The sequence below is a fragment of the Corvus cornix genome, chromosome 4, assembly GCF_000738735.6.
Source record: "Corvus cornix cornix isolate S_Up_H32 chromosome 4, ASM73873v5, whole genome shotgun sequence".
In the NCBI taxonomy this organism is placed as follows: Eukaryota; Metazoa; Chordata; class Aves; order Passeriformes; family Corvidae; genus Corvus; species Corvus cornix.
Genome location: NC_046334.1, coordinates 71531745 through 71556430, shown reverse-complemented (window position 1 = coordinate 71556430; position 24686 = coordinate 71531745). Strand labels below are relative to the sequence as shown.

At 61.2% G+C, this 24686-nt stretch overlaps 3 protein-coding genes across 3 annotated transcripts in view; all 3 read left to right on the top strand.

Moving 5' to 3' along the window:
- Positions 1–2717: 2717 nt before the first annotated feature.
- SIGLEC1 (sialic acid binding Ig like lectin 1) lies at positions 2718–17126 on the top strand. The gene is given in 24 exon segments (XM_039551516.1): positions 2718–2980; positions 5182–5284; positions 5797–6156; positions 6240–6412; positions 6414–6537; positions 6771–7034; positions 7793–7821; positions 7823–8054; positions 8648–8805; positions 8807–8867; positions 8870–8947; positions 9633–9887; positions 11038–11102; positions 11104–11301; positions 11303–11342; positions 11706–11960; positions 12595–12783; positions 12786–12887; positions 13261–13442; positions 13444–13516; positions 14484–14786; positions 15416–15670; positions 16538–16844; positions 17036–17126. Coding segments are annotated over 23 exon segments (3783 nt in total). The 5' UTR covers positions 2718–2932; the 3' UTR covers positions 16774–16844; positions 17036–17126.
- A 212-nt stretch (positions 17127–17338) lies between these two features.
- On the top strand, positions 17339–20814 carry LOC104697653 (sialoadhesin-like). The gene is made up of 7 exons (XM_039551595.1): positions 17339–17351; positions 17480–17779; positions 17869–18123; positions 19028–19318; positions 19595–19694; positions 20111–20183; positions 20573–20814. Exons 1-7 carry the CDS (start codon positions 17339–17341, stop codon positions 20588–20590), a joined length of 1050 nt encoding a protein of 349 aa, XP_039407529.1. The 3' UTR covers positions 20591–20814.
- Positions 20815–22720: 1906 nt separating this feature from the next.
- Positions 22721–24686, top strand: part of ATP6V1B1 (ATPase H+ transporting V1 subunit B1) — a 54271-nt gene continuing 52305 nt past the window's right edge. Inside the window, exons 1-2 of the mRNA XM_039551594.1 lie at positions 22721–22755; positions 23110–23152. Coding sequence (XP_039407528.1) covers positions 22721–22755; positions 23110–23152 — 78 coding nt within the window. The remainder of the gene's footprint in view (positions 22756–23109; positions 23153–24686) is intronic.

Here is a 24686-nt window from a genome sequence, read left to right as displayed (position 1 = left end):
GCCCTGGCATTTCCTGCTCAGGGCTGGGCGGCTGCTCCGGGTGGGCACGGCCGTGGCATGGATCACATGGAGCTTTCCTCGTGCCAGGGCAGTGCATGGTGCTCCTGGCACAGGGTTGGCACAGATCCCAGTTCCGAGAGCCCACCAGGACTGGCACAGCTCCCAGATCCTAGGACTGACGCAGCTTCAATTCCAAGATCCCACCAGGATTGGCACCACCCCCACACCAGCAACGCACCAGGACTGGCACAGCTCCCATTTCCAAGATCCCACCGGGACTGGCACAGTTCCCAAATCCAAGAGCCCAGCAGGATTGGCACAGCCCCCACACCAAGATCCCACCGGGACTGGCACAGGTCCCAAATCCAAAAGCACGCCGGGACTGGCACAACTTCCAGTTCCAAGAGTCCAGCGGGATTGGCACAACTCCCAAGTCCAAGATCCTGTCAGGTCTGGCACAGCCCCCACACCGACAGCCCACTGGGATTGGCACAACTCCCAGTTCCAAAAGTCACCAGACCTGGCACATCTCCCAGCTCCACGGGCCCACTGGGACTGGCACAACCCCCACACCAGCAACACACCAGGACTGGCACAGCTCCCATTTCCAAGAGCCCGCTGGGACTGGCACAGTTCCCAACTCCAAGAAGCCACAGGCCTGGCACAGCTCCCCATTCCATGGTCCCACCAGGACTGGCACAGCCCCCACACCAAGATCCCACCGGGACTGGCACAGGTCTCAAATCCAAAAGCACACCGGGACTGGCACAACTCCCAGTTCCAAGAGTCCAGCGGGATTGGCACAACTCCCAAGTCCAAAAGTCCAGTGGGATTGGCACAGATCCCAAATCCAAGAGCCCATCAGGATTGGCACAGCTCCCACACCAGCAACGCACCAGGACTGGCACAGCTCCCATTTCCAAGAGCCTGCTGGGACTGGCACAGTTCCCAACTCCAAGAAGCCACAGGCCTGGCACAGCCCCCCATTCCATGGTCCCACAGGACTGGCACAGCTCCCAGTTCCAAAAGTAACCAGACCTGGCACAGCTCCCAAATCCAAGAGTCCACAGGGCTGGAACAACCTCCACACCAAGATCCCACCAGGACTGGCACAGCTCCCACAGCAACAGCCCATTAGGATTGGCACAGTTCCCAAATCCAAAACCCCACCTGGACTGGCACCACCCCCACACCAGCAACGCACCAGGACTGGCACAGCTCCCAGTTCCAAGATCCCACCGGGACTGGCACAATTCCCATCTCCAAGAAGTAACTGGGACTGGCACAGATCCCAAATCCAAGAGCCCATCAGGACTGGCACAGCTCCCACACCAGCAACGCACCAGGACTGGCACAGCTCCCAGTTCTAAGATCCCACCGGGACTGGCACAATTCCCATCTCCAAGAAGTAACTGGGACTGGCACAGTTCCCACACCAAGATCCCACCAGGCCTGGCATGGATCCCAATTCCAGGACCCCACCAGGACTGGCACTGCTCCCAGTTTCAAGGTCCCACCGGGACTGGCACAGTTCCCATTTCCAAGAGCCCCCCAAGGACTGGCACAACTCCCAAATCCAAGATCCCACGAGCCTGGCATGGATCCCAATTCCAAGACCCCACCAGGACTGGCACAGCCCCCACACCAAGACCCCTCCCCAGCCCTGGCACAGCCCCACACCAGTAACCCCCCAGTGGGATCTGGGACCGATTCCCGGCGGGTGGCACAACCGGGGTGGGGGATGGGGCAGCAGGACCGTGGGCATCTCCCTGCTGACTCAGCATCCCGCCTGGCACGGCCCCAGAGGGGCCGGGGAGGGGCCGAGGTCCCACAGGGCACTTTCCCACAGTCCCGGGGCACAAGGTCGGGCATTGACCCTGAGCGGTCACCATGGGCCGGCTTCACCCGGTGCCACCAGTGCCACCAAGCCCGGGTGCCCTTACTCCAGGGGGCAGAGGTTGGACCTGGGTCGTGCTCCAGGAGAGCTGGATCAGCCTCGGCATCCCCAGGGCTGAGGTGTCCAGCTGGGAATTCCTCTGGGAATTTCCTCTCCTGGCTTTGGGGACACCTCCCACCATCCCAGGTGGATCCAAGCCCCAATGTCCAGCCTGGCCTTGGGCACTGCCAGGGATCCAGGGGCAGCCCCAGCTGCTCTGGCAATTCCAGCCCAGCCCCTCCCCACCCTCCCAGCCAGCAATTCCTTCCCAACATCCCAGCCCAAGCTCCCCTTTCCCACTGGGAAGCCATTCCCTGCCTCCTGTCCCTCCATGCCTTGGCCCCAGTCCCTCTGCAGCTCTCCTGGAGCCCCTTTAGGCCCTGCAAGGGGCTCGCAGCTCTCCCTGGCTCCTTCCCTTCTCCAGGGCAACATTCCCAGCTCTCCCCGAGCCGAGGGGCTCCAGCCCTTGGAACATTCAGAATTCCCAGGACAACCAGGATCCATCTTGGTTACCTGGGAGGACAAACACCATCATTCCCAACATTCACCTTTTCCTCTTTTTTTCCCAGTTTATCCACTGATCATGGAGCCACACGATCCAGGATATCCCTGGGGTGTTTTGGGATCGGTTTTCCCGGCCGTGTCCCCCCAGTTGCCGGTGCAATCCCAGCTGAGGACAGAGCCGCCCTCGATTCCATCCAAGAGACAACAAAAACATTCCTGAATTATCAGCACAAATCCCAAACCGTTCCCATGGGGGACAAAACCAACCCTGCCCCAGCCCCGCCAGCAGGACCCTAAACCTGGAGATCTTGGAGTGCTCCAAACCCAGCCTGGCCCCAAACACCCGGAATTAGAGAACGGCTGCCGCTGTCACCACTTCCCAAAATCAGGGCATGGACTCTGAAGAGGGAAGTGCTGCGGTTTGGGGCTCCTTATCTCCCACCCCCCGCTGATAAAAGGACGTCCCTGAGCCCTGGGACAGGCGGCTTCCTGATGTCACCGCTCCGGAGGTGGCACTGCCGGAGCCACTGCCGCTGCCAGGTAATGCTGTGGTTCCCTGGGGCTGGGAAAGGATGGGAATTCTGAGGGCAGAGAATGGGGTGGGATGAGGGCTCATGGAGGATCCCTTTGGGATGAGCTTCATCCGTCTCCTACCAGGAGCCAGGGAAGTACCTGGAATTCCAGGGATCACATCCAGGCTTGGAGGGGTTCATATGCACCCTTTATCCTGGGGAATGGTGTCCCACCATCCCGTGGTCCTCGTTTCTCTGGTTTTTGGGATGGGATGGAGCTGAAGGGTCCCACACTGGGAGTGTCCCCTCTCCCTGCTCCTTCCTGGGCCAACGGGCGGCTTTTAAACTGCAGGGATAGGTGGGACAGTGGGAAAAAATTCCACCCTGGGAGGGTGGAGAGGCCCTGGGATGGAATTCCCAGAGCGGCTGGGGCTGCCCCTGGATCCCTGGCAGTGCCCAAGGCCAGGTTGGACACTGGGGCTTGGATCCACCTGGGATAGTGGGAGGTGTCCCTGCCCATGGAATGAGAGGAGCTTTAAGGTCCTTTCCCACCAAAACCATTCCATGATTCTGAAGCCCCTCTGGATCAGGCTGGGAGAGCTGGGAATGTTGCCCTGGAGAAGGGAAGGAGCCAGGGAGAGGTGCGAGCCCCTTGCAGGGCCTAAAGGGGCTCCAGGAGAGCTGCAGAGGGACTGGGGCCAAGGGCTGGAGGGCCAGGAGGCAGGGAATGGCTTCCCAGTGGGAAAGGGGAGCTTGGGCTGGGATGTTGGGAAGGAATTGCTGGCTGGGAGGGGGGGGAGGGGCTGGGCTGGAATTGCCAGAGCAGCTGGGGCTGCCCCTGGATCCCTGGGAATGTCCAAGGCCAGGCTGGACACTGGGGCTTGGATCCACCTGGGATGGTGGGAGGTGTCCCTGCCCATGGGAATTCATGAGTTTTCAAACCCTCCCATCCCAACCCGTTCCTTAAATCCCATTTAGGGACACCAGGGATGCCTTCCCCTCCCCAGCTCGCCCCAAGCCCCATCCAGCCCCACACCAGGAGTGTTCTCCCAGAAATATTTACAACTCTGGGAATTCCAGGAGCAGCAGGGCCGCACCAGGGGCCACTGTTCCCCCCGGGGTCCCCATCCCAAGCGTCCCCATCCTGCCCTGAGGGTTCCCCAGGAATCGAAACCGAGAGAAATCCGGGAGAAGAAATGAAACTTGGCACCGGCACGGGTTGGGGGCTGGATCCCAGCGCTTCCTTCCTCTTCCAGCACCAATCCCGTGACAATTTGTGCCTTCACATCGTCCCCCCTCTGAGCATCGACACCCAGGGGCCATCCCAGCCATTCCCTGTGCTCGTAGTCTGGGAAAAACCCCAAGCAAAGCTCCTCGGAGCGGGAAATCCATCCCGAAATCCAAGGAGCAGTGAGGAAATTGGATACAGATGTGGGAAAAGGAGGTATCGGCGAAGGAGGGAATGCTGGAGATGGAAAGGCCGGAGCAGGGGGCTGGGAGCAGCCTCGTTCCTCAGGGAGAGATCCAGGAGTTCTCGGAGAAGGATCTAAATCCATGGCAATCCGATCAGTGATTCCTGTGATATTGGGGAAAAAATCAGGGCAAAATGATTTGGGTTTATCACGGAATGATGGGTGGAGAGACTGGAAGGAATGTCAGGAGTTTGTGTGGAGCTGCAAAAAGCCATAAAACCTTTTAAATACTTCTCTTTTTGTATTTCCTCTTCTTTTCCTTTCCTTGGTTTCCTTTTCTTCTTTTTCTTTTTCTTTCTCTTTTTCTTTCTCCTTTTTTTCTTTTTCTGTTTCTCTTTCTCTTTTTTCTTTTCTTTTCTCCTTCTCCTTTTTTCCTTTTATTTTCCTTTTCTTATTCCTTTTTTTTCAGTTTGTTCTTTCTTTTTCTTTTCCTTTTTTCCTTTTTCTTTTTCCCCTTTCCCCTTTCCCCTTTCCCCTTTTCCCATCTCCCCTTTCCCCTTTCCCCCTTCCTCTTTCCCCTTTCCCCTTTCCCCTTTCCCCTTTTCCCTTTCTCCTTTCCCCTTTCCCCTTTCCCCTTTTGCCTTTCGCCTTTCCCCTTCCCTTCTTTTCCTTTCCCTTCCCTTCCCCTCCCTTCCCTTTTGTTTTCCACCCTCTCCTGGGGACTCCTCTGATGCCAGCGGTGCTTCCAGCAGGATTTATCTCACAGGGATCCATCCCACCAACTCCAAGGCCCTCAGCCATCTCTCCTTGTCCCCAGGATCCCCTGTGCCAGCGTGACCCCGTGTCCCCCGTGTCCCCTGGCAGTGCCACCATGCGCCTGCCCTGCTGCCTCATGCTCCTGGCCAGCCTGGTCCCATCAGGTATGGGGACAATGACACCCTTGGGATTGTCCCCTGCAGGGCTGGAGGCAGGGGTTGGCCCCGGGATGGGTGGGAGTGAGAGCCGGACACGGTGCCCAAGGGATGGGCAGGAATTTAGGGGATTCCCAGGCTGCTCCTGGCGCAGCAGGGGTGGGATTTTCCAGCACATTCCACGATCCCACACGTGTCCCCTCCTCCTGGTGGGCAGGGATGGGGTGACAAGGGGACAGCCAGGCCACGGGAGCGAGGTCAAGGAGCCAGGGTGAGGAAAGGGGGTGAGGAAATAAATTCGGGAGGCCAGGAGGTCACTTTCCCCCTTTTCCTTGTTATTTAGCCCCAAAAGACCCAGCTTTTCCTGCTTATCTCCCCCTTCTCCACCCCAAAACCTTCTCTTGGGGGGGTTTATCCCAAATCCCACCTTCCCTGTCGAGCAGAGGTGCCAGGTCCCCAACGTGTCCTGGGAGGAACTGGGGACACTTCCAGCTCCCTGATCCCGATTTTCCCTGGCACAGCCCTCAGCTCCTGGGGGGTCTCCTACCCCGAGTCCCTGCAGGCCGTCGGGGGGTCCTGCCTGGTTGTGCCCTGCACCTTCAGCTACCCCGCAGATGTGACAACCACCGATGGCATCGTGGCCATCTGGTACAAGGACTACGATGGCCAGAAGACCCTGGTGTTCCACTCCACCACCCCCCAGGATGTGGATGCTCATTTTAGGGGTCGTTCCCAGCTCCTGGGGGACCCCATGGCCCGGAATTGCACCCTGCTGCTGCGGGGGGTGACACCGGGTGACAGTGGCCCCTACAGGTTCCGCTTCGAGATCATCAACGGCGACCGCTGGTCGGCAGCGCGGGATGTGACACTGAGCATTTCGGGTGGGCGAAACACCGAGATTCCCAAAAAATTCCCTTCTTGCCCATTCCATGGGGCCATCCCAAACCTCTGCTCTCCATCCCAGAGGATCTGCAGCGTCCCAGTGTCACCAGCAGCGAGGAGCAGACCGAAGGACAAAGGTCCACCTTGGAGTGCTCCATACCCTACGTTTGTCCCTGGAGTGACATCGTCCTGCACTGGGAGGGCTACGACCCCCGGGTGTCCGAGGTGTCCGGCCGCTTCCAGCTGGACACCAGCAGGGGTCAGCCAGCAGGTGAACCTGACCAGCACCTTCTCCTGGAAGGACCATTCCAAGAAGCTGCTCTGCGAGGTTTCCCACGGATCCAGGAAGGCGAGCACGGAGCTGGTGCTGCGGGTCAGGCGTACGTGGGGTGGGGACAGGGGACACCTCTGCCACGGCCACTGCGGCCAGGACCTCTTCCTGACACCCCCTCCTTCCTTTCAGCAATCCAAAGCATTTTCCTCCCTCCCTTCCCCGCTCCCTGGCCGTGTCTGTCCCTTAGGTGCCACCTCCTGTCACCCACCTCCCCTTTTCCCTGCCCCAAGGTGGTGGCAGCACCCTGTGCCCACCGTGTCCCTCTGCCCCCCTCCACAGACACCCCCAAGGACACCCAGGCATCGCTGAGCCCTTCCTCGGGGAACATCGGCGTGGGTGACACGGTGACCCTGAGCTGCGAGGTTGGCAGCAGCCACCCGCCGGTGGCGAGGTACCACTGGTACAAGGACGGGGTGGCCGTGGGCACCGAGCGGGTGCTGAGCCTGCGGGGGGTTCGCCGTGAGGACCACGGGCGGTACCACTGCGAGGCCCAGAACGCCCTCGGCACCGGGGTGTCGCCCGCTGTCACCGTCCGCGTGTTCTGTGAGTGCCACGCGAGCTCGGCCGGGGTGGGACATCGCTGAGGGTCCCACATTGGGGTGGCACGAGTGGGATGGAGGTGGCCGGTGCTGCTGGAGGTCAGGGAGTTGGGGTGTCTGTGTGTGAGGAGGGTGGTGGTGGTCCCGTGGTGTCCCTCATCTTTGTGATCCCAAAAAACACGGAGGGATTTGCAGCCTAGGACGGGGAGCAGAGCTGGGAAGGGAGATCGTGGAGATCCAGAGCCTTGGTGGGAAGGGACCTTGTGGATCATTCCCACCCCTGCCATGGGCAGGGACAATTTCTGCTATCCCAGGTAGCTCCAGGCCATGTCCAGCCTGGCCTTGGACACTTCCAGGGATCCAGGGGCAGCTGCAGCTTCTCTGGGAATTCCATCCCAGGGCATCCCCACCCTCACAGAGAAGGGAAGAGGCTCCCCTTCCCACCAGATCCCGCAGCAAAGAGGATCCCAAAGACAAATCCCAGCCTTCCCTGCCTGTGCTGGAATCCCACAGGGAGCATCTCCCCCCAAAATTGGTCCCTCTGCTCCCCCCAAAACCCCCTGTGCCCACGCAGAGAGGTGAAAGACCCCTCCTCACCCACCCTCAGTCTGGCCCCCGGTGGCAGGGGACAAACCCAAATGTCCCCCAGCTCTGTTGTCACCCCTGAGGGGCTCCCATCTTCTCCCAAGCTCTGGGAATGGGGGATTTGGGATTTGTTTTCCTGCCTCCAGGACAATCCTGGACGTGTCCCTTCCCCCTCAGCCGCAGAGATCTCAGCCAGCCCCGCGGCCTGAGGTGCGCGAGGGGACGGCCACCACCTTGTCCTGCGACGTCCCTGGGCGGGAGGGACATCCCGAGGAGCTGACCTACACCTGGTACAAGAACAGTGCATGGCTCAAGGAGGGCCCAGCCCACACCCTCCTCTTCCCCGCGGTGGCCGCTGGTGACGCCGGCTACTACTCCTGCCAAGTGACCAACAGCCAGGGCAGTGACACGGCCCAGGCCATCAGCCTCAGCGTGACATGTGAGTGCCACCAGCTCCATGCCAACCCCCACAATCCATGAAATCCCCAAAAAAATTCATGGCAGAGCCTCTTCCCGAGCACCCCAAGGGCAGATGGGAGGGGGGTTCAGGCTTGCCGGTTGAATTTTCTGGGAATACAACAAATTTCGGCCGTGAGCCAGGTGTGAAGGTGGCATTAAGTGACATTTGTGCAGCAAGGACCTGTCCATCACAGCATTTCCCACTAATCCTCTCCATTCCTTAAGATTTTTGGGAAGTTTCTCATGGAGAATCGAGTGGGATAAGAAGAGGTCAGGAGGTTTTGCAGGGGAAAATAACCCAGCCCTGGGTTGATTGTGATAATTTTGGGGTAAATCTGACCTGGTGACAAGCAGATTGTGACATCCAGGGTGCGTGAGGGGACAATTCCCATCCCTGGAAGTGTCCAAAGCCAGGATGGACAGAGCTTGGAGCCACCTGGGGTAGTGGAAGGTGTCCCTGCCCATGGGAGCAGGTGGGATTCAATGTCCCCTCCAACCCAAACCTCTTCAGCATTTTCCCTGTGGCCTCACCACGGGGACATCCCGACCGCAGCATCCTCTCCCATCCCACAGATCCACCCCGAATTCCCACCCTCACGCTCTTCCAGGAGACCCAGGGTGGCCGGCTGGTCATTGTCCGCTGCACCGTGGACAGCCACCCTCCGCGCACGCTGGCCATCACCCATGACGGCACCATGCTGGCCACCAGCGGGGCACAGGTGGCCCCTGCGCCAGCGGCTCAGTGTCACCACCTCTCCGCAATTCCCTGCGCTGGAAATCCGGGATGCAGGACCCGGGATAGCGGGAAGTACGGCTGCACCGCCAGCAACGTCCATGGCAACGCCAGCGCCACCAAGGTCCTCATGACCCGCGGTGAGTCCAGGAGGCTGCTCCTGGGTTTGGGGTGGCAACGAACCCCCAAAACTGGGGGGGACACGCAGCCCTGAGAGCTGGAGGGACCCTGGTGGTGTCCCCTCCTTGGTGGGGTCAGAGCTGCTTTTGGAGCTGTTGTCAGGTTTTGTTTTCCAAAATGCCAAAAATCGGGAGAAAATTCATCCAAACTTTTCTTCCCCATCCGTCCCCACCAGTCACTGTCTCCTGAGCCCCAAGTCTGGATAAGTTGGGGTGACAGAGGCAGCAGAAGGAAAGAAAAGTCCCCCAAATCCATCTCCAAGAGGAACATCCTTTAGGATGGCCAAAAAACCCCCAGAAGAGACCTCAAGGTCCAATTCCAGAGAAACCAAACCTGGATTTGGGTGTCCCAGTGGGGAACTGGAAGTCGGACAAGGCCCAACCAGTGGGAAGAGGGGACAGGGTCTGCCCTGGGCAAAACTCCCCTGGATGAACCTGGCCCTTGGAAAAAGTGGGAAAGGGTCAGCAAAGACCCTGTTTGCCTGTGCAGTGTCCCCAGGGAATGTCACCCCCAAAGACCCACAGACCCCATGGGCTCCGGGCGAGGGAGGGGACTCAGGGAAGCGGAACAGGGAATTTTAGCTGGATGGATCCATGGGAAGGATTTCCCTCCTTCCCTGATATCCCATTCCCATCCCTCCTACAGCTGCCGAGCTCCTGATCCAGCCCTCGGCGGAGGTGCCGGAGGGGACCGCGGTCACCCTGACCTGTGTGGGGACAGGGGACACGGTGGAGGAGCCGCTCTACACCTGGTACAGGAACGGCCGGCGGCTCCAGGAGAGCTCATTCCCGACCCTACAATTCCCATCCGTCCGCGGGGATGACGCCGGTGCCTTCCAGTGCCAGGTCCGGAGCAGGAATGGCAGTGACACGTCGGAGGCTGTCCCGCTCCGAGTGCTCTGTGAGTGTCCTGGGAATTCCAGAGGGTCCTGGGGCTGGGCTGGGGGTGTTCCCACCCCAAAGTTTCCCCCCATCACCATCAGCCACAGCCAAGGAGCTCTTGGGCGGGAATGTGAGGAGGGTGAAAAATTCCCTTTGGCAGGTAAATCCGGGAGTTCGTGGGAGGAGGAATTTGGAGAATTCCCACCTTCCCGAGAATTTTGAGGACAAGAAATGTTTTAGGAGCAATAAATGGTCATAGAACCATGAATGGTTTGGGTTGGAGGGGACCTCAAAACCCTTCTCATTCCAACCCCTCTCCCCTTGGCAGGGACACCTCCCACTATCCCAGGTTATTCCAAACCCTATCCAACCTGGATGCTCAGGCAGCACTGGAAGCACCAATCCCTTGGATTCTGAGGGTTTTCCCAATGGATCCAGCGGTGTTTTGTCCCTGGTTTGGGAGGGACCTCAAACCCATCTCATTCCAACCCCTCTTCCCTGGGAAGGGACACCTCCCACTAGACCGGGTCCAACCCGGATGTCCAAGAGTTTCACTGGAAGCACCAATCCCTTGGATTCGGAGGGTTTTCCCAATGGATCCAGTGGTGTTTTGTCCCTGGTTTGGGTTGGGAGGGACCTCAAAACCCTTCTCATTCCAACCCCTCTCCCCTTGGCAGGGACACCTCCCACTATCCCAGGTTATTCCAAACCCCATCCAACCTGGATGCTCAGGCAGCACTGGAAGCGCCGATCCCTTGAATTTTTGGGAGTTTTCCCAACCTCGTGGATCCAGTTTTAACCCTGGTTTGGGTTGGGAGGGACTGCGAGGACCATCTCATTCCAACCCCTCTTCCCTGGGAAGGGACACCTCCCACTAGACCGGGTCCAACCCGGATGTCCAAGAGTTTCTCTGGCAGCACTGGAAGCACCAACCCCTTGGATTCGGAGGGTTTTCCCAATGGATCCAGTGGTGTTTTGTCCCTGGTTTGGGTTGGGAGGGACCTCAAACCCATCTCATTCCAACTCCTCTTCCCTGGCCAGGCACAACTCCCACTATCCCAGGTTATTCCAAACCCCATCCAACCTGGATGCTCAGGCAGCACTGGAAGCACCGATCCCTTGAATTTTGGGAGTTTTCCCAACCTCATGGATCCAGTTTTCCCCCACAGACCCCCCGAGGCAGCCAGCGCTGAGCTCATTCCTGCAGAGCCAGGGCGGGCACCTGGGCATCATCCCAGTGCTCCGTGGAGAGCGATCCCGAGTCCAACCTCACCCTACGGAGAGGGGACAATGTCATCGCCTGCACCCGGGGCTGTCCCCAAGCCACCGACTCCAGGGTCCACATCACCAGGTCCTACAACAGCCTGAAGGTGGAAATCAGGGATGTGGTGGTGGAGGATGAGGGGACTTATATGTGCCAGGCTGGGAATTCCCAAGGGAAGCGCCAGCGCCACCGTGGATTTCCAGGCTGACAGTGAGTGGGGACAGGGGACAGGGGACAGGATTGTGGCATCTGGGAATGTTCTGGGAGGGGGGAGCGTGGGAAAGGAGTGCTGGGGAAGGGGACAAGCTCAGGAGGTGGTGAAAGGAGGAGCAGCAACGTCCCATGGAAATGCCACATGTCCCTGAAATCCAGACACGGAGGGTCCTCCATGGGACCTGGGCTGTCCCTGGGATGTCCCTGGGCTGGTGGCACTGCCAGGCTCAGAGCTGTCCCCACCATGGCACCATGGGAACAGCTGGACTTTGCCCTCTGGAGGAGCCACGATGTCCTTTGGTGCCTTTGGGGGTTGTCACCCCAGCGTTGACACCACACCCCGTTTCCTCCTGCCTCCAGCCGCCAATGTCACCGTGTCCCCGTCCCCCACCGTGCTGGAGGGTGACAATGCCACCCTCACCTGTCACCTGAGCAGTGGCTCCCCGGCTGTCCCCAACGTCACCTGGTACCACAACGGGCAGCAGATTGCTGAGGGCTCGGCCACCTCGCTGGTGCTGCGGCCGGTGGCCAGCAGGGACGCCGGGCTCTACCGGTGCCGGGCCAGCACCGCGGGCGGCAGCCGGAGCTCTCCCGGTGTCCTCCTGGATGTGCTGTGTGAGTACCTTCCCTTTCCCTTTCCCTTTCCCTTTCCCTTTCCCTTTCCCTTTCCCTTTCCCTTTCCCTTTCCCTTTCCCTTTCCCTTTCCCTTTTCCTTTCCTTTTCCCTTTCCCTTTCCCTTTCCCTTCTCTTCCTCTTTTCCCCCTTTCCTCTTTTTCTTTCCCTTTCCCTTCCCTTTTTTCCCTTTTTCCTTTTACCCTTTTTCACTTTCCCCTTCCTTTTTACCATTTCCCTTCCCTATTTCCCCATTTCCCCATTCCCCCTTTCCCCATTTCCTCATTTCCCCATTTCCCCTTTTCCCCTTTTCCCCTTCCTCTTTCCTTTCCCTTTTCCTTTCCCTTTTCTCTCTTCTCTTCTCTTCTCTTCTCTTCTCTTCTCTTCTCTTCTCTTCTCTTCTCTTCTCTTCTCTTCTCTTCTCTTCTCTTCTCTTCTCTTCTCTTCTCTTCTCTCCCCTTCCCTTTTCCCCTTTTTCCCTTTCCCCCTTTCCCTTTCCCTTCCCCTTCCCCTTTTCCCTTCCCCTTCCCCTTTCCCTTCCCTCCCATCCCCTCCCAGAACCCCAGAGCAGCGACCACTCCCCAGGACCTCTCTCCCACCGGCATTCCCGGCCTCTCACCCCATTCCCTCCCCTCAGACCCCCCTCGGGACCCTCTCCTGAAGGCATTCCTGGAGGCCGAGCAGGGCTCCCTGGCCATCTTCCAGTGCTCTGTGGCCAGCAACCCCCCAGCCCAGCTGGCCCTGCTCCGGGACCAGGAGCCAGTGGCCACCAGCGCTGGTGGGAGCAGCCCACGGGTCACCGTCTCCGCTGTCCCCAACTCGCTGCGGTGGAGATCCAGGAGGTGACGCCGGCGGACGATGGCAGCTACCGGTGCCTGGCCACCAACGCACACGGCTCCGCGGAGCGGCGGCTGTACCTGCGCGTGCAAGGTGGGGAGCACGGGATTCAGGGATGGGAGCAGCCCATCCCATGGGAATGACCACGTGTCTGCATTCCCAGTGCCACCAGATCCCTCCCAGTACCACCAGATCCCACCCAGTATCACCAGATCCCACCCAGTGCCACCAGATCCCTCCCAGTGCCATTCCCTGCCTGTATTCCAACACCTCAGCCCTGGGCATCTCCAGAAGGAGTTGGGGGCACTCTAAGGGGGACAGGGAGCACCAGTGTCACCTCGGAGCTGCCCCAAATCCTTGGACAGAGAGGGAATATCCCATCCCCAGGTTATGGAAGTGATGAGGGGACACTGGCAGTGCCGAGCTCTGCCCTGTCCCCTCTGAGCTGGCACTGTCCCTGCTCCAGCCACCCGAGTCCTGATCTCGCCATCCTCGGAGGTGCTGGAAGGTGACAACGTGTCCCTGACGTGCCAGGTGGCCGGAGAGCCACCGGGTGACACCGTCTACTCCTGGTACAAGGACAGCAAGTGGCTCCAGGAGGGTCCTGACAGTGTCCTGGTGCTGTCCCGTGTCACCAGCGCTGCCACCTGGGCTCTACCACTGCCGGGCCCGGGGCCCTGCAGGGACCAGCGCGTCCCCCGCTGTCACCCTGCAAGTCTGGTGTGAGTGGGACCCGCAAGGGAATCCAAGAGGGGGAATTAGGTGGGATGGGATGGGATGGGATGGGATGGGATGGGATGGGATGGGATGGGATGGGATGGGATGGGATGGGATGGGATGGGGTGGGGTGGGATGGGGTGGGGTGGGATGGGATGGTGGAATGCTGTGTGATGGGATGGGATGGGATGGGATGGAATGGATGGGATGGGATGGGATGGGATGGGATGGGGTGGGATGGGATGGGATGGGATGGGATGGGATGGGATGGGATGGGATGGGATGGTGGGATGCTGTGTGATGGGATGGTGCCAGTGGATGGGTGCCAGTGGGATGGCACTGGTGGGACGCTTCAGATGGCATGATAACAATGGAATAGTGCTGGGATGGGATGGTGCCAGGATGGGATGGTGCTGGGATGGGATGAGGCTGGTGGAATGGTGCCGATGGGATGGTGCTGGGATAGGATGGTACCACTGGAACGGTGCCAATGGGATGGAGCTGATGGGATGGAGCTGATGGGATGGAGCTGATGGGATGGTACCACTGAAATGGTGCTGATGGGATGGCACCACTGAAATGGTGCTGATGGGATGGAGCCGATGGAATGGTACCACTGGAATGGTGCCGATGGGATGGAGCTGATGGGATGGCACCACTAAAATGGTGCTGATGGGATGGAGCTGATGGGATGGTACCACTGGAATGGTGCCGATGGGATGGAGCTGATGGGGTGGAGCTGATGGGATGGTGCCGATGGGATGGTACCACTGGAATGGTGCTGATGGGATGGAGCTGATGGGATGGTACCACTGGAATGGTGCCAATGGGATGGAGCTGATGGGATGGTGCCAATGGGCTGGTACCACTGGAAGGGTGCCGATGGGCTGGCACTGGGCTGGGCGCCATCCCCTCTCTGGGTCCCGGAGCTCTCTGGGTGCAGCCTCGAGTCTCTCCCACCCTCCCGGGCAGACCCCCCGCGAGTGCCAGTGCTCAGCACCTTCCTGGAGCCTCCGTTGGGACAGCGTGGCATCCTGGAGTGCTCCGTAGACAGCTCCCCGCCGGCACAGCTGGCCCTCTTCAAGGACGGGGCCCTGGTGGCCTCCACGGTGCTGTCACCACCTGTCCCCCGGCCACGGCTCAGTGTCACTTCGGCCACCAATGTGCTCCGTGTCCGTGTCCAGCCCGTGCTGCTGCAGGACGAGGGTGAATACCAGTGTGTGGCCACCAACGCCCACGGCAACGCCAGCGCTGCTGGGAACTTCTCCGGAGGCGGTGAGTCCCTGGGAATGGGAATAGGGTGGGGATGGGAATGGGATGGGAAGGGGATGGACAGTTTCAGGCAGTGGGGAGAATGATGGGGTTGGGGTTATGGTGAGGAGGTGAAGGAATGGGGGAGGATGGGAATGGGGGAGGGAGGGAGGGTGGAGAGTGGCTGGAATGGAATGGACAGGATGAAAACGGAAAAAAAATGGGGGAAATCTGGGTTTATGGGGATGGAGGTGTTCCCAGAGAGCTGCAGGTGTTCCCAGAGAGCTGCAGGTGTGGCAAAGGGACACGGCTCCTCTTGGATGTGATGTCCATCCATGATACTGCCCTGGCTGCCATCACCCCAGGAATCATGGAACGGTTTGGGTTGGGAGAGACCCTAAATCCCATCAATCCCACGCCCTGCCATGAGCAGGGACACATTCCATCATCCCAGGCTGCTCCAAACCCCATCCAACCTGGCCTTGGACACTTCCAGGGATGGGGCATCCCAAATAAATCCACAGGAACACCACAGGAATGGTGTCACCTGTGCGTTGTGGTGGCCATCCCCACTTTTTACTCCCCTGCAACTCCCTGACTTTTTCCACCCCGCAAAGTGCAGGATCACCACGTTTTCCTTCCTTCCTGTGCAGCCGCCCGTGTCTGGATTTGGCCATCCCCGGACGTGCAGGACGGGGACGCTGCCACCCTCACCTGCGCCGTGGCGGGCGGGGCCCAGGATGTGCTGAGCTACACCTGGTACCGGAACCAGGTGTGGCTGGGCACCGGCTCTTCCCAAAATCTCACCTTCCATGGGGTCACCACCTCCGACGCCGGCTCGTACCACTGCTCCATACACACCCCAGCCCGGAACTACAGTGCCACCCCTGCCACCCTCAACGTGCTCTGTGAGTCCCCAGGGGCAGCTTCGTGTCATTTGTGTCGTGGTGTCACCTCTCAGTCAGTCCCCTTGGCTGGAGAGATGGGGGCAGCAAGGCCTGGCTTAATTTGGGGGGTTCATTAATTAGGGGAGCTCAAGAAGTGTATCCCAGGGGATAATTAAGCCGAGTTTTACACCCCAAACCTACCCAGAGACCCCCATGCCACCCCCAGATCCTTCTCCAAGTTTCCTTGTTCTCCACACCAAAGCCGGCAGGAAAATCCTTGGCTTTCAGAAATTAATGCTGGATTTAGGGTTCTTTTTTTTATCCCTGATTGGGAAAATGAAAACCAGATTTTGGTTAAAAAAAAAAATGGGGGAAAAAATGTAGCTGCGAGTCAGAACAGGAGATTTCTTTTTTTCCCCTTTTTTATGAGAAAAAGATGGCGTTAATTTAAAAATCTTCGTGGTGAACATGGGATGGAGGCCCTGGAACCTGGGGAATCCCTTGGATGAAGGGGCTGGAGCCCCAGGAGCGGCTGAGAGAGCTGGGAAAGGGGCTCAGCCTGGAGAAAAGGGGGAATCAAGGGGAGATCTTCTGCATCTCCACAACTCCCTGACGGGAGGGGGGCAGGAACAAGGGACAGGACAAGGGGGAACGGCCTCAAGTTATGCCAGGGAAAGTTTGGGTTGGACATTGGGAAAATTCCTCTTGGAAAGGGCAGTGGTGGAGTCCCCATCCTTGGGATGTGGCACTTGGGGACACGGTCAGCGGTGGCCTGGGCAGTGCTGGTGGAACTGTCGGACTCGATGAGCTCAGAGGGCTTTCCCAACCCAACCAATTCCACGATTATCCTATTATCCATGTTTTCCCGACCCCATTCCCATCCCGCAGACCCCCCCAGGAACCTGCGGCTGCAATCCTTCGTGGAGAGCAGCCAGGGGACGGCCACCATCCTGCTCTGTGTTGTGGACAGCCACCCCCCGGCCCAGCTCACCCTGCTCAGGGGGGGACACCCGGTGGCCTCCAGCCCCCCCAGAGGAGGTGACACCCCCCCGGCAGAGCATCCGCGTGTCCTCCTCTCCCAACGCGCTGCGGTTGGAATTCCGGGAAGCCTCCGAGGAGGATGAGGGCGAGTACGAGTGCCAGGCACAGAGCCCCCTCGGTGTGACCCGCGCGTCCCTCACCCTCCGGGTACAAGGTGAGGAGGGGGACAACAGGTTGGGGACACACCCAGCTGTGGCATTGAGGGGTGCAGGACTGGGGGTACCCAATTTTGGGGAGGGGGCAGAGAGGCGTGGAGGTGGTGGGCGGTCGTGATTGGGCACGCAGGGTGGGAACCCACCGCTCTGAATTTGGGGCCGGCCCCCAACTCCTCTTCACTCCCCGCAGCCACCAGGGTGCTGGTGCGACCATCGGCCGAGGTGCCGGAGGGGACAGAGGTGACCCTGACCTGCCAGGCCCTCCCGCGCAGCCAGGGACTCTCTACACGTGGTTCAAGAACGGGCAGTGGGTGACAGAGGGACCCGAGCCCTCGCTGCGGCTCCGCGGCCACCGCTCGGACGCGGGGCTCTACGGCTGCCAGGCGGGCCGGGGGCCCGCGCCCCCCCTGCCGCCCTCGCCGTGCTCTGTGAGTGAGGGGCGACAGCTCCGGGGGTCGGCGAGGGGACACCCCGACACGCCACCCCCGCGGGGATGGCGCTGCCCGGTCTGTGTCGCCACCCCGCGACACGTGGCGACAGCGCAGCCCCTCCTTGGGGGGGTCACTTGCCCCGTGTGGCTCCCCCGTCGCCCGGCGGGCTGTGGGGGGACACGTGCTTGTCCTTGTCGCCGCAGATGCCCCTCAGGAGCCCCGCTTTGTGGCGCTGGTGGAGCCCCGCGGGGGGCGACAGGCGGTGCTGCTCTGCTCGGCCGACGGTGTCCCCCCGCCGGACATCGCCGTGAGCAGGGGACAAGGCCACCCACCCCTGGCCACCACCCGCGGCCCTTCTGACCCCCGCTTCGAGGTCCGGGCCACCCCCAGCACGCTGCGGGTGGAGATGTTGGGGCTGGATCTTGGGGACGCGGGGCTCTACTGGTGCTCGGCCACCAACAGCCGCGGCACGGCGGCCGCGTCCCTGCGGCTGGACGTGAGAGGTGAGGTGTCCCCGAGTGCCCAGCTGGGGTTATCCCAATGGGAACGGCGCTCTGGGAGCATTCCTTGAGTCCCCAATGTCCTTTCTCAGGGGTCACGGTGACGGTGGAGCCCTCGCAGGAAGTCGCCGAGGGCACCAAGGCCACCGTGAGCTGTTTGGCCACCGCGTGGGGGGACAAAGGTGTCAACTACACGTGGTACCGGGATGGGCGGTGGCTTCGGGAGGGACCATCCGGCTCCTTCATCCTTGGCCACGTGTCCAGTGCCGATGCCGGCTCCTACCAGTGCCAGGCCAGCGGGACGTGGGGCACGGCCACCTCCGTCCCCGTCAGCCTCAGTGTCCTCTGTGAGTGTCCTCCGGTGTCACCAAGCAGGACAAAGCCCAGGACACGTTGGGTGTCCCCAGCCCGTGCCACTTGTGTCACCTCCGCGTTTCCTCCTCCTGCCCTGCTCCTCTCCCTTTGGGGATTTCGGTTCTTTTTTTAGTTGGATTTGGAGCCAAAATGCTCCAAAACTGAGGAATTCTCCGGTTGGGTGTGGAACGAGGGGCTGGGGAGCGTGGGAAGCCACCAGCACGGGGATGCATGAGTTGGGGATGATCCAGGATGGAGAAGGGATGAGTTAGGAAGCTCTTGGTGACCCAAGGAAGGGGATTTGGGGTTTTTTTTAGGATTGACCCTTCAGAAGTTGGATTTGGATCCAAAAAGCTCCAAGTTGGGGGATTTTCCAGCTGGGAGTGGGACCAAAGAACTGGAGAAGGTGTGAAGCCTCCAGCCCTGGATAATCTGGGATGGAGGAGGGATGCGTTAGGAAGCTTTGGGGAAGGGGACTTCGGGATTTTTTCTGGGATTGGACCCTCAAAAGTTGGATTTGGATCCAAAAAGCTCCAAGTTGAAGGATTTTCCAGCTGGGTTTGGGAGCAAAGGGCTGGAGAGGATGCGAAGATGGTCCAGGATGGAGAAGGGATGAGTTAGGAATCCCCTTGGCGACTGGGGAAAGGGGATTTGGGGTTTTTATAGGATTGGCCCCTCTACAGTCAGATTTGGAGCCAAGAAGCTCCAAGTCGGGGGGATTCTCCAGCTTTGGGGTGCTGAAACAAGGACTGGAGAGGGTTTGCATCCCCCAGCCCTGCGATGAGCAGGATGGGACAGATCCAGGGATGCTTTAAACCACTTCTGGTGGCCACCTAGGCCAGCTGGGGGCCGTCCCACTCTCCCTGTCCCACTGCCACCCTCCCTGTCCCCTCACAGACCCTCCCCGGGCCGTCTCCGTGAGCACCTTCCTGGAGAACCGCAGCGGGCGCGGGGCCATCGTGTTGTGCACGGCCGACAGTCACCCACCCTCCTCGCTGGCCCTGTACCACCAGGGCCACCTCCTGGCCACCAGCCTGTCCCCCGCTGCCACCCCGGGGGTCCGGGCCATCCCCTCGCACAACGCCCTGCGCGTGGAGCTGGTGGGGACAGGGGCTGGGGGACGCTACGTCTGCGTGGCCACCAACGCCCTGGGCAACACCACGGCCAGCGCCGACTTCGATGTCCACAGTGAGTGGGGCCGGACCCTCTGCAGGTCCATGGGAATCCCCCCACCCAAAAAAAAACCCATCCCTGGAAGCGGGAAATGGAATGGGATGGCGCTGGAGGGTCCAAATTGAGGGAGGAGGTGGCTTGGGGCCTGTCCCCGGGGGACACCCACCTTGCCAGGGTGCCAAAGGGTGTCATCCACTTTGACTGTCACCCCAGTGTCCCCTTCACCCCTTTTGGGGGACACCCCGAGGTCTGGGGGTGTCCCCACGGGCACTGACCCCGCTCTGTCCACAGCTCTCAGCCACCTGCGGACCTTCACCATCCTGGCCTGGCTGCTCATGGCCATCATGGCCGTAGTCATCGTGGCCCTGCTGGCCGTGAAGGTGTGGCCCAGGTGATGTCCTGGAGGGGTGGGGTGGGGGGACAGGGACCCCAAGATGACACAGGGACCCCGGGGTCAAGGGACAGGGACTCTGGGGTGGGGGGACAGGGACCTTTGTGTGGGGACAGGGATTCTGAGGTGGGGAGATGGGGATCTGGGGTGGCACAGGGACCCCGCGGTCAGGGGAGAGAGACCCCGGCATCAGGACAAGGACCTTGGTGTCGGGACAGGGACGCCGGGGTGGGACAGGGACCCCCGGGGTCAGGGGACAAGGGACTCTGGCATCAGGACAGGGACCCCAGAGTCGTAGGACAGGGATGTCAGGGTGGTGGGACAGTGACCCTGGCATTGTCACAAGGACCCCGGGGTGGTGGCACCTGGCCCCAGGGCTGAACCAGCCCCTGGCAGCTCCCCGTGCTCCCTTCCAGGATCAGGAAGTTCCGGAGCTGGTCCGGTGCCGAGGACACCCTGGAGCTGAGGAGCAAACAGGAGCTGCCACAGGTGGGGACCTCGGTGGGGACAGCGCTGGGGACATCAGTGGGGCCAGCTCTGGCGTTCCCTGAGCTGCCAGGGGGTCCCTTCCGGGAATCTGTGGTGTGGGAATGGGATGTGGATCCAGGATCCAGCCCAGCCCGGCTGCCCCATGGTGCCACCACAGCTGTGGCTGGAGGTGATGAAGGGACAGGAGGGGCAGAGCCTCCTGGGGACCCCAAATCCCTGTCCCAGCCTCATTCCAAAGGGTTTCCATGGCACAGATGGATGCTGACCCCTCCAGGGATGCTCCTCAGTCCCCATGGAGTGTCCCAGTCACGGGCAGGGTGTCCCCAGCCATGGACAGAGTGTCCCCAGCCATGGACAGGGTGTCCCCAGCCACCCCCAACCTTTTCCAGGTGGATGGAGCATCTTGACCTGGCGGCTCTTGGATCCCAGACCAGCTGTGCCGCTGGAATTTCCCAATCCTGGCTGGATCCAGGGATTCCCCCAGCCCCATTCCAGCCCCTCGTCCCTTCCTGATGGATTCTGGTCACCACCACCACCTCACGTGCCAGGCACCGGTGACAGCTCCGAGCTGGGAAATCCCGGGAAAACAGTAAAATCAAACCTCCCGGTGCTGGGAACATCCTGTTTGTCACCACCGTGCCCCTGTCCCTTTTCCCTGCCATCCATCCTGGTGTCCCCTTGGAGACGGGAACAGAGGGGTCTCCAGGCCACCCGTGTCCCCTCGATGCCCGGGATGAGGGGATCTGGGGCTGGGGCCAGTGGCAGCTGGGCCGTGTCCCCTCTGGCCGTGTCCCTGTTGCCATTAGAGGTCACTCTGCGGCCACCTTGCAACTGGACACTGCCTCGGCTGCGGGGATGGGGCTTTGGAATACGGAGATGGAGCTTCCCGGGAATGGGGGGGCTTTGGGGTTGGGGGCTCCTGTGGGTTTTTAATCCCCTTTCTCCGCCCGTTCCGCTGCCAGAGCAGGATGCTGGGCTGTCCCCATCTTTGTCACTGTTCTTGTCCCCCTCCCTGTCACTGTCCCGTCCCTGTCACCATTCCTGCCCTTGTCCCTGTCCTAATCCCTGTCCCCATCCCCTGTCCTGGTCCTCGTCCCCATCTCCATCTCTTTACCCATCCACATCCCCATTCCCAGTCCCAGTCCCATCCCCGTCCCCTGTCCAGCACGGCCGGCAGGGTGGTGGCAGGGTCACCAGCAAGGTGGCAGGGTGGTGACAGCGTGCTGCCAGGCTGGTTGGTGACAGCGTGGTGGTGACAGGGCGGCGTCACCAACCCTCCCCCCATCCCAGCGCCGCCTCCTCGCCGCGATCCCTGCGAGCATCGAGGGGCAGCGGGGTCAAACTTTGTCACCTGCGTCCGGCTGGTGACAAAGGTGACCCGGCCGCTCCCTCCCTCAGGCTGGGAGTCACCTTTCCAAGGACCCCCCGCTCCCGAGCTGCCACCCCCAGCGCCACCACCCCGCGTCCTCCTCGGCCACCTGCGCCCTCCGAGCCCCCGGCGCCGATCCCGCCCCTCCTCCTCCCGCTTTCCCGGCCTGGAGTTCAGGAATTCCAGCCTGGATCCCCCGTGGAGCGGGATCGGGGTGGATGTTGGGGGCTGCCGAGCCCACAGAGGGAGCTGGGAGAGATTCCAGGGGGGGATCCCGGTGCTGGGAGGCTCAGGGAGAGGGGTTTGGGGTTGATCTCACCGGTTATAGGGTCTCCATCCAACCTAGAGCAATGGGGACAGGCTGGGATGGGGCAGAGCCGAGGCTTTGCTCCGGCGATCCTAAACCTCTCCAGAGGGGCTGGGAAAGGTGGGGAGCAGCCGGGAGCGGGGATTGGGGTGCCTGGGTGCCCTAACCCGTGCCAGAGCTGCAGGAACAGCCCGGAAAAGTTGGGAGCAGGGATTGGGGTGCCCAGCAGGAACAGGAATTGGGGTGCCCTGCTGCTTTAACCCGTGCCAGGACCGCCAGAAGGCCCGGGAGAGGCTGAGAGCAGCCGGGAGAAGGGATTGGGGTGCCCGGCTGCCTTAATCCGTGCCAGGGCTGCAGGGATTGGGGTGCCCGGCTGCTTTAACCCGTGCCAGGGCTGCAGGAACTCCCGGGAGAGACTGGGACCAGATCTTGGGGTGCCTGGATGGTTTAACCCGTGCCAGGGTTGTAGGAACACCACGGAGAAGTGGGGAGCAGGGATTGGGGTGCCCGGCTGCTCTAACCCGTGCCAAGGCTGCAGGGATTGGGGTACCCGGCTGCTTTAACCCGTGCCAGGGCGGCAGGGATTGGGGTGCCCGGCTGCTCTAACCCGTGCCAAGGCTGCAGGAATTGGGGTGCCCGGCTGTTCTAACCCGTGCCAAGGCTGCAGGAATCGGGGTACCCCGGCTGCTTTAACCCGTGCCAGGGCTGCAGGAATCGGGGTACCCGGCTGCTTTAACCCGTGCCAGGGCTGCAGGAACGCCCCTGAGGCGGTCACGGAGCCAGCGATTACCTCCGGGCCCTCTCTGAGCTCCCTCCCCGCCCTTCTGGAGCCGCACACGTTAAGCCAAATCCTCCCGTCACATGGTGCCCGAGGCAGGCCGAGGGAATAAGTGCAGGTCAGGAGGTGAACGGGAGGCCACGGATTTGCCACCGGGCACAGGAGCGGGCAGGAACGTGCTCGGCATTTCCCCGTGGATCCATCGGGGCAGGGATTTGCTTCCCTCCTCCCCGTAATCCGGCCAGACGGCGGCGGCGGAGCGCTCGGAGCTGGCAGCGAGGCCACGCGGGCGGGGACAGCGGCGCTGGTGGCTCCTGGTGTGGCTGGCACCGGGCTGGAGGAATGCGAGGTGTTGGCTGGGCAGGGAGTGGTGTGGGGTGCCCGTGCAGGGTGACACCTCCGTGAGCGGTGTCGCGGTGTCCCCATGCAGGTGTGACCTCCCTCTGAGCCTTGTGGTGGTGTCTCCATGCAGGTGTGACCCCCCCTTCGAGCGGTGTCACATTGTCCCCATGCAGGTGTGACACCTCCGGGAGCGGTATCGTGGTGTCCCCATGTAGAGCGACCCTCCTGTGAGCGGTGTCACGGTGTCCCCATGCAGGTGTGACCTCCCCTTGGAGCGGTGTCACACTGTCTCCATGCAGGTGTGACCCCCCTCTGAGCCTTGTGGTGTCCCCATGCAGGTGTGACCTCCCCTTGGAGCGGTGTCACATGTCCCCATGCAGGTGTGACCTCCCCTTGGAGCGGTGTCACGGTGTCCCCATGCAGGTGTGACCCCCCTTGGAGCGATGTCACATTGTCCCCATGCAGGTGTGACCTCCCCTTGGAGCAGTGTCACGGTGTCCCCATGCAGGTGTGACCCCCCCTTCGAGCGGTGTCGTGGTGTCCCCATGCAGGTGTGACCTCCCTCTGAGCCTTGTGGTGGTGTCTCCATGCAGGTGTGACCCCCCCTTCGAGCGGTGTCACATTGTCCCCATGCAGGTGTGACACCTCCGGGAGCGGTGTCACGGTGTCCCCATGCAGGTGTGACCCCCCCTTGGAGCGGTGTCACATTGTCCCCATGCAGGTGTGACCTCCCCTTGGAGCGGTGTCACATTGTCCCCATGCAGGTGTGACCTCCCCTTGGAGCGGTGTCACATTGTCCCCATGCAGGTGTGACCCCCCCTTGGAGCGGTGTCACATTGTCCCCATGCAGGTGTGACCCCCCCTTCGAGCGGTGTCACATTGTCCCCATGCAGGTGTGACCCCCCTCTGAGCCTTGTGGTGTCCCCATGCAGGTGTGACCTCCCCTTGGAGCGGTGTCACATTGTCCCCATGCAGGTGTGACCCCCCTTCGAGCGGTGTCACGGTGTCCCCATGCAGGTGTGACCGCCCTGTGAACGATCTTTTGATGTCCCCATGCAGGTGTGAGTGGTGTCACGGTGTCCCCGTGCAGAGTGAACGGTGTCATTGTCCCCATCCAGGTGTGACACCCCTGTCCCTCACTGGGCTCTGCTCCGATCCCAGCAGGGCGGGATGCGGGAATTCTCCCAGGGCGTTCTGGGACAACCCCATTCTACCACTTTAGGGTCCCCCTCCACTTCCCAGGATATTCACCCCCAAACCGCTGCCACCCCATCCCCGCCACCCCAACCCTCTCAGGGTGTCCCCAGCAGTGTCCCCGTGTGTCCCACGCCCTGTCCCCTGCGGGGTTTAGTGCCCTACGCAACACCTGCTAAATCCATCCCGCTTTTCCCTCGTCATCGATTATCCCGAGCCTGGCGCGAGCTGGTGGCAGCTTGGTGGCCCTGGTGGGACACGGCGGGGCGACATCCCCCCCTCCTCCGCCATCCTGTTGGGGTGGCGGTGACAGCGGTGACGGCCACAGGCCGGGCCGGCCACCACCTCCTCCCTGTGGCTGCCCCTCGTGGTCCCCTCCTGCGGGGAGTGGGGTCGCGGTGTCCCCAAGCCCCACAGAGCCGCTGTCACCCACTCCAGACCCTCCCCCCCCCGTGCCGTGGGAAGCGGGAGGAATTTGGGGCCTCTGCCCCTCCCCTCCCTTCTCTGTCCGGG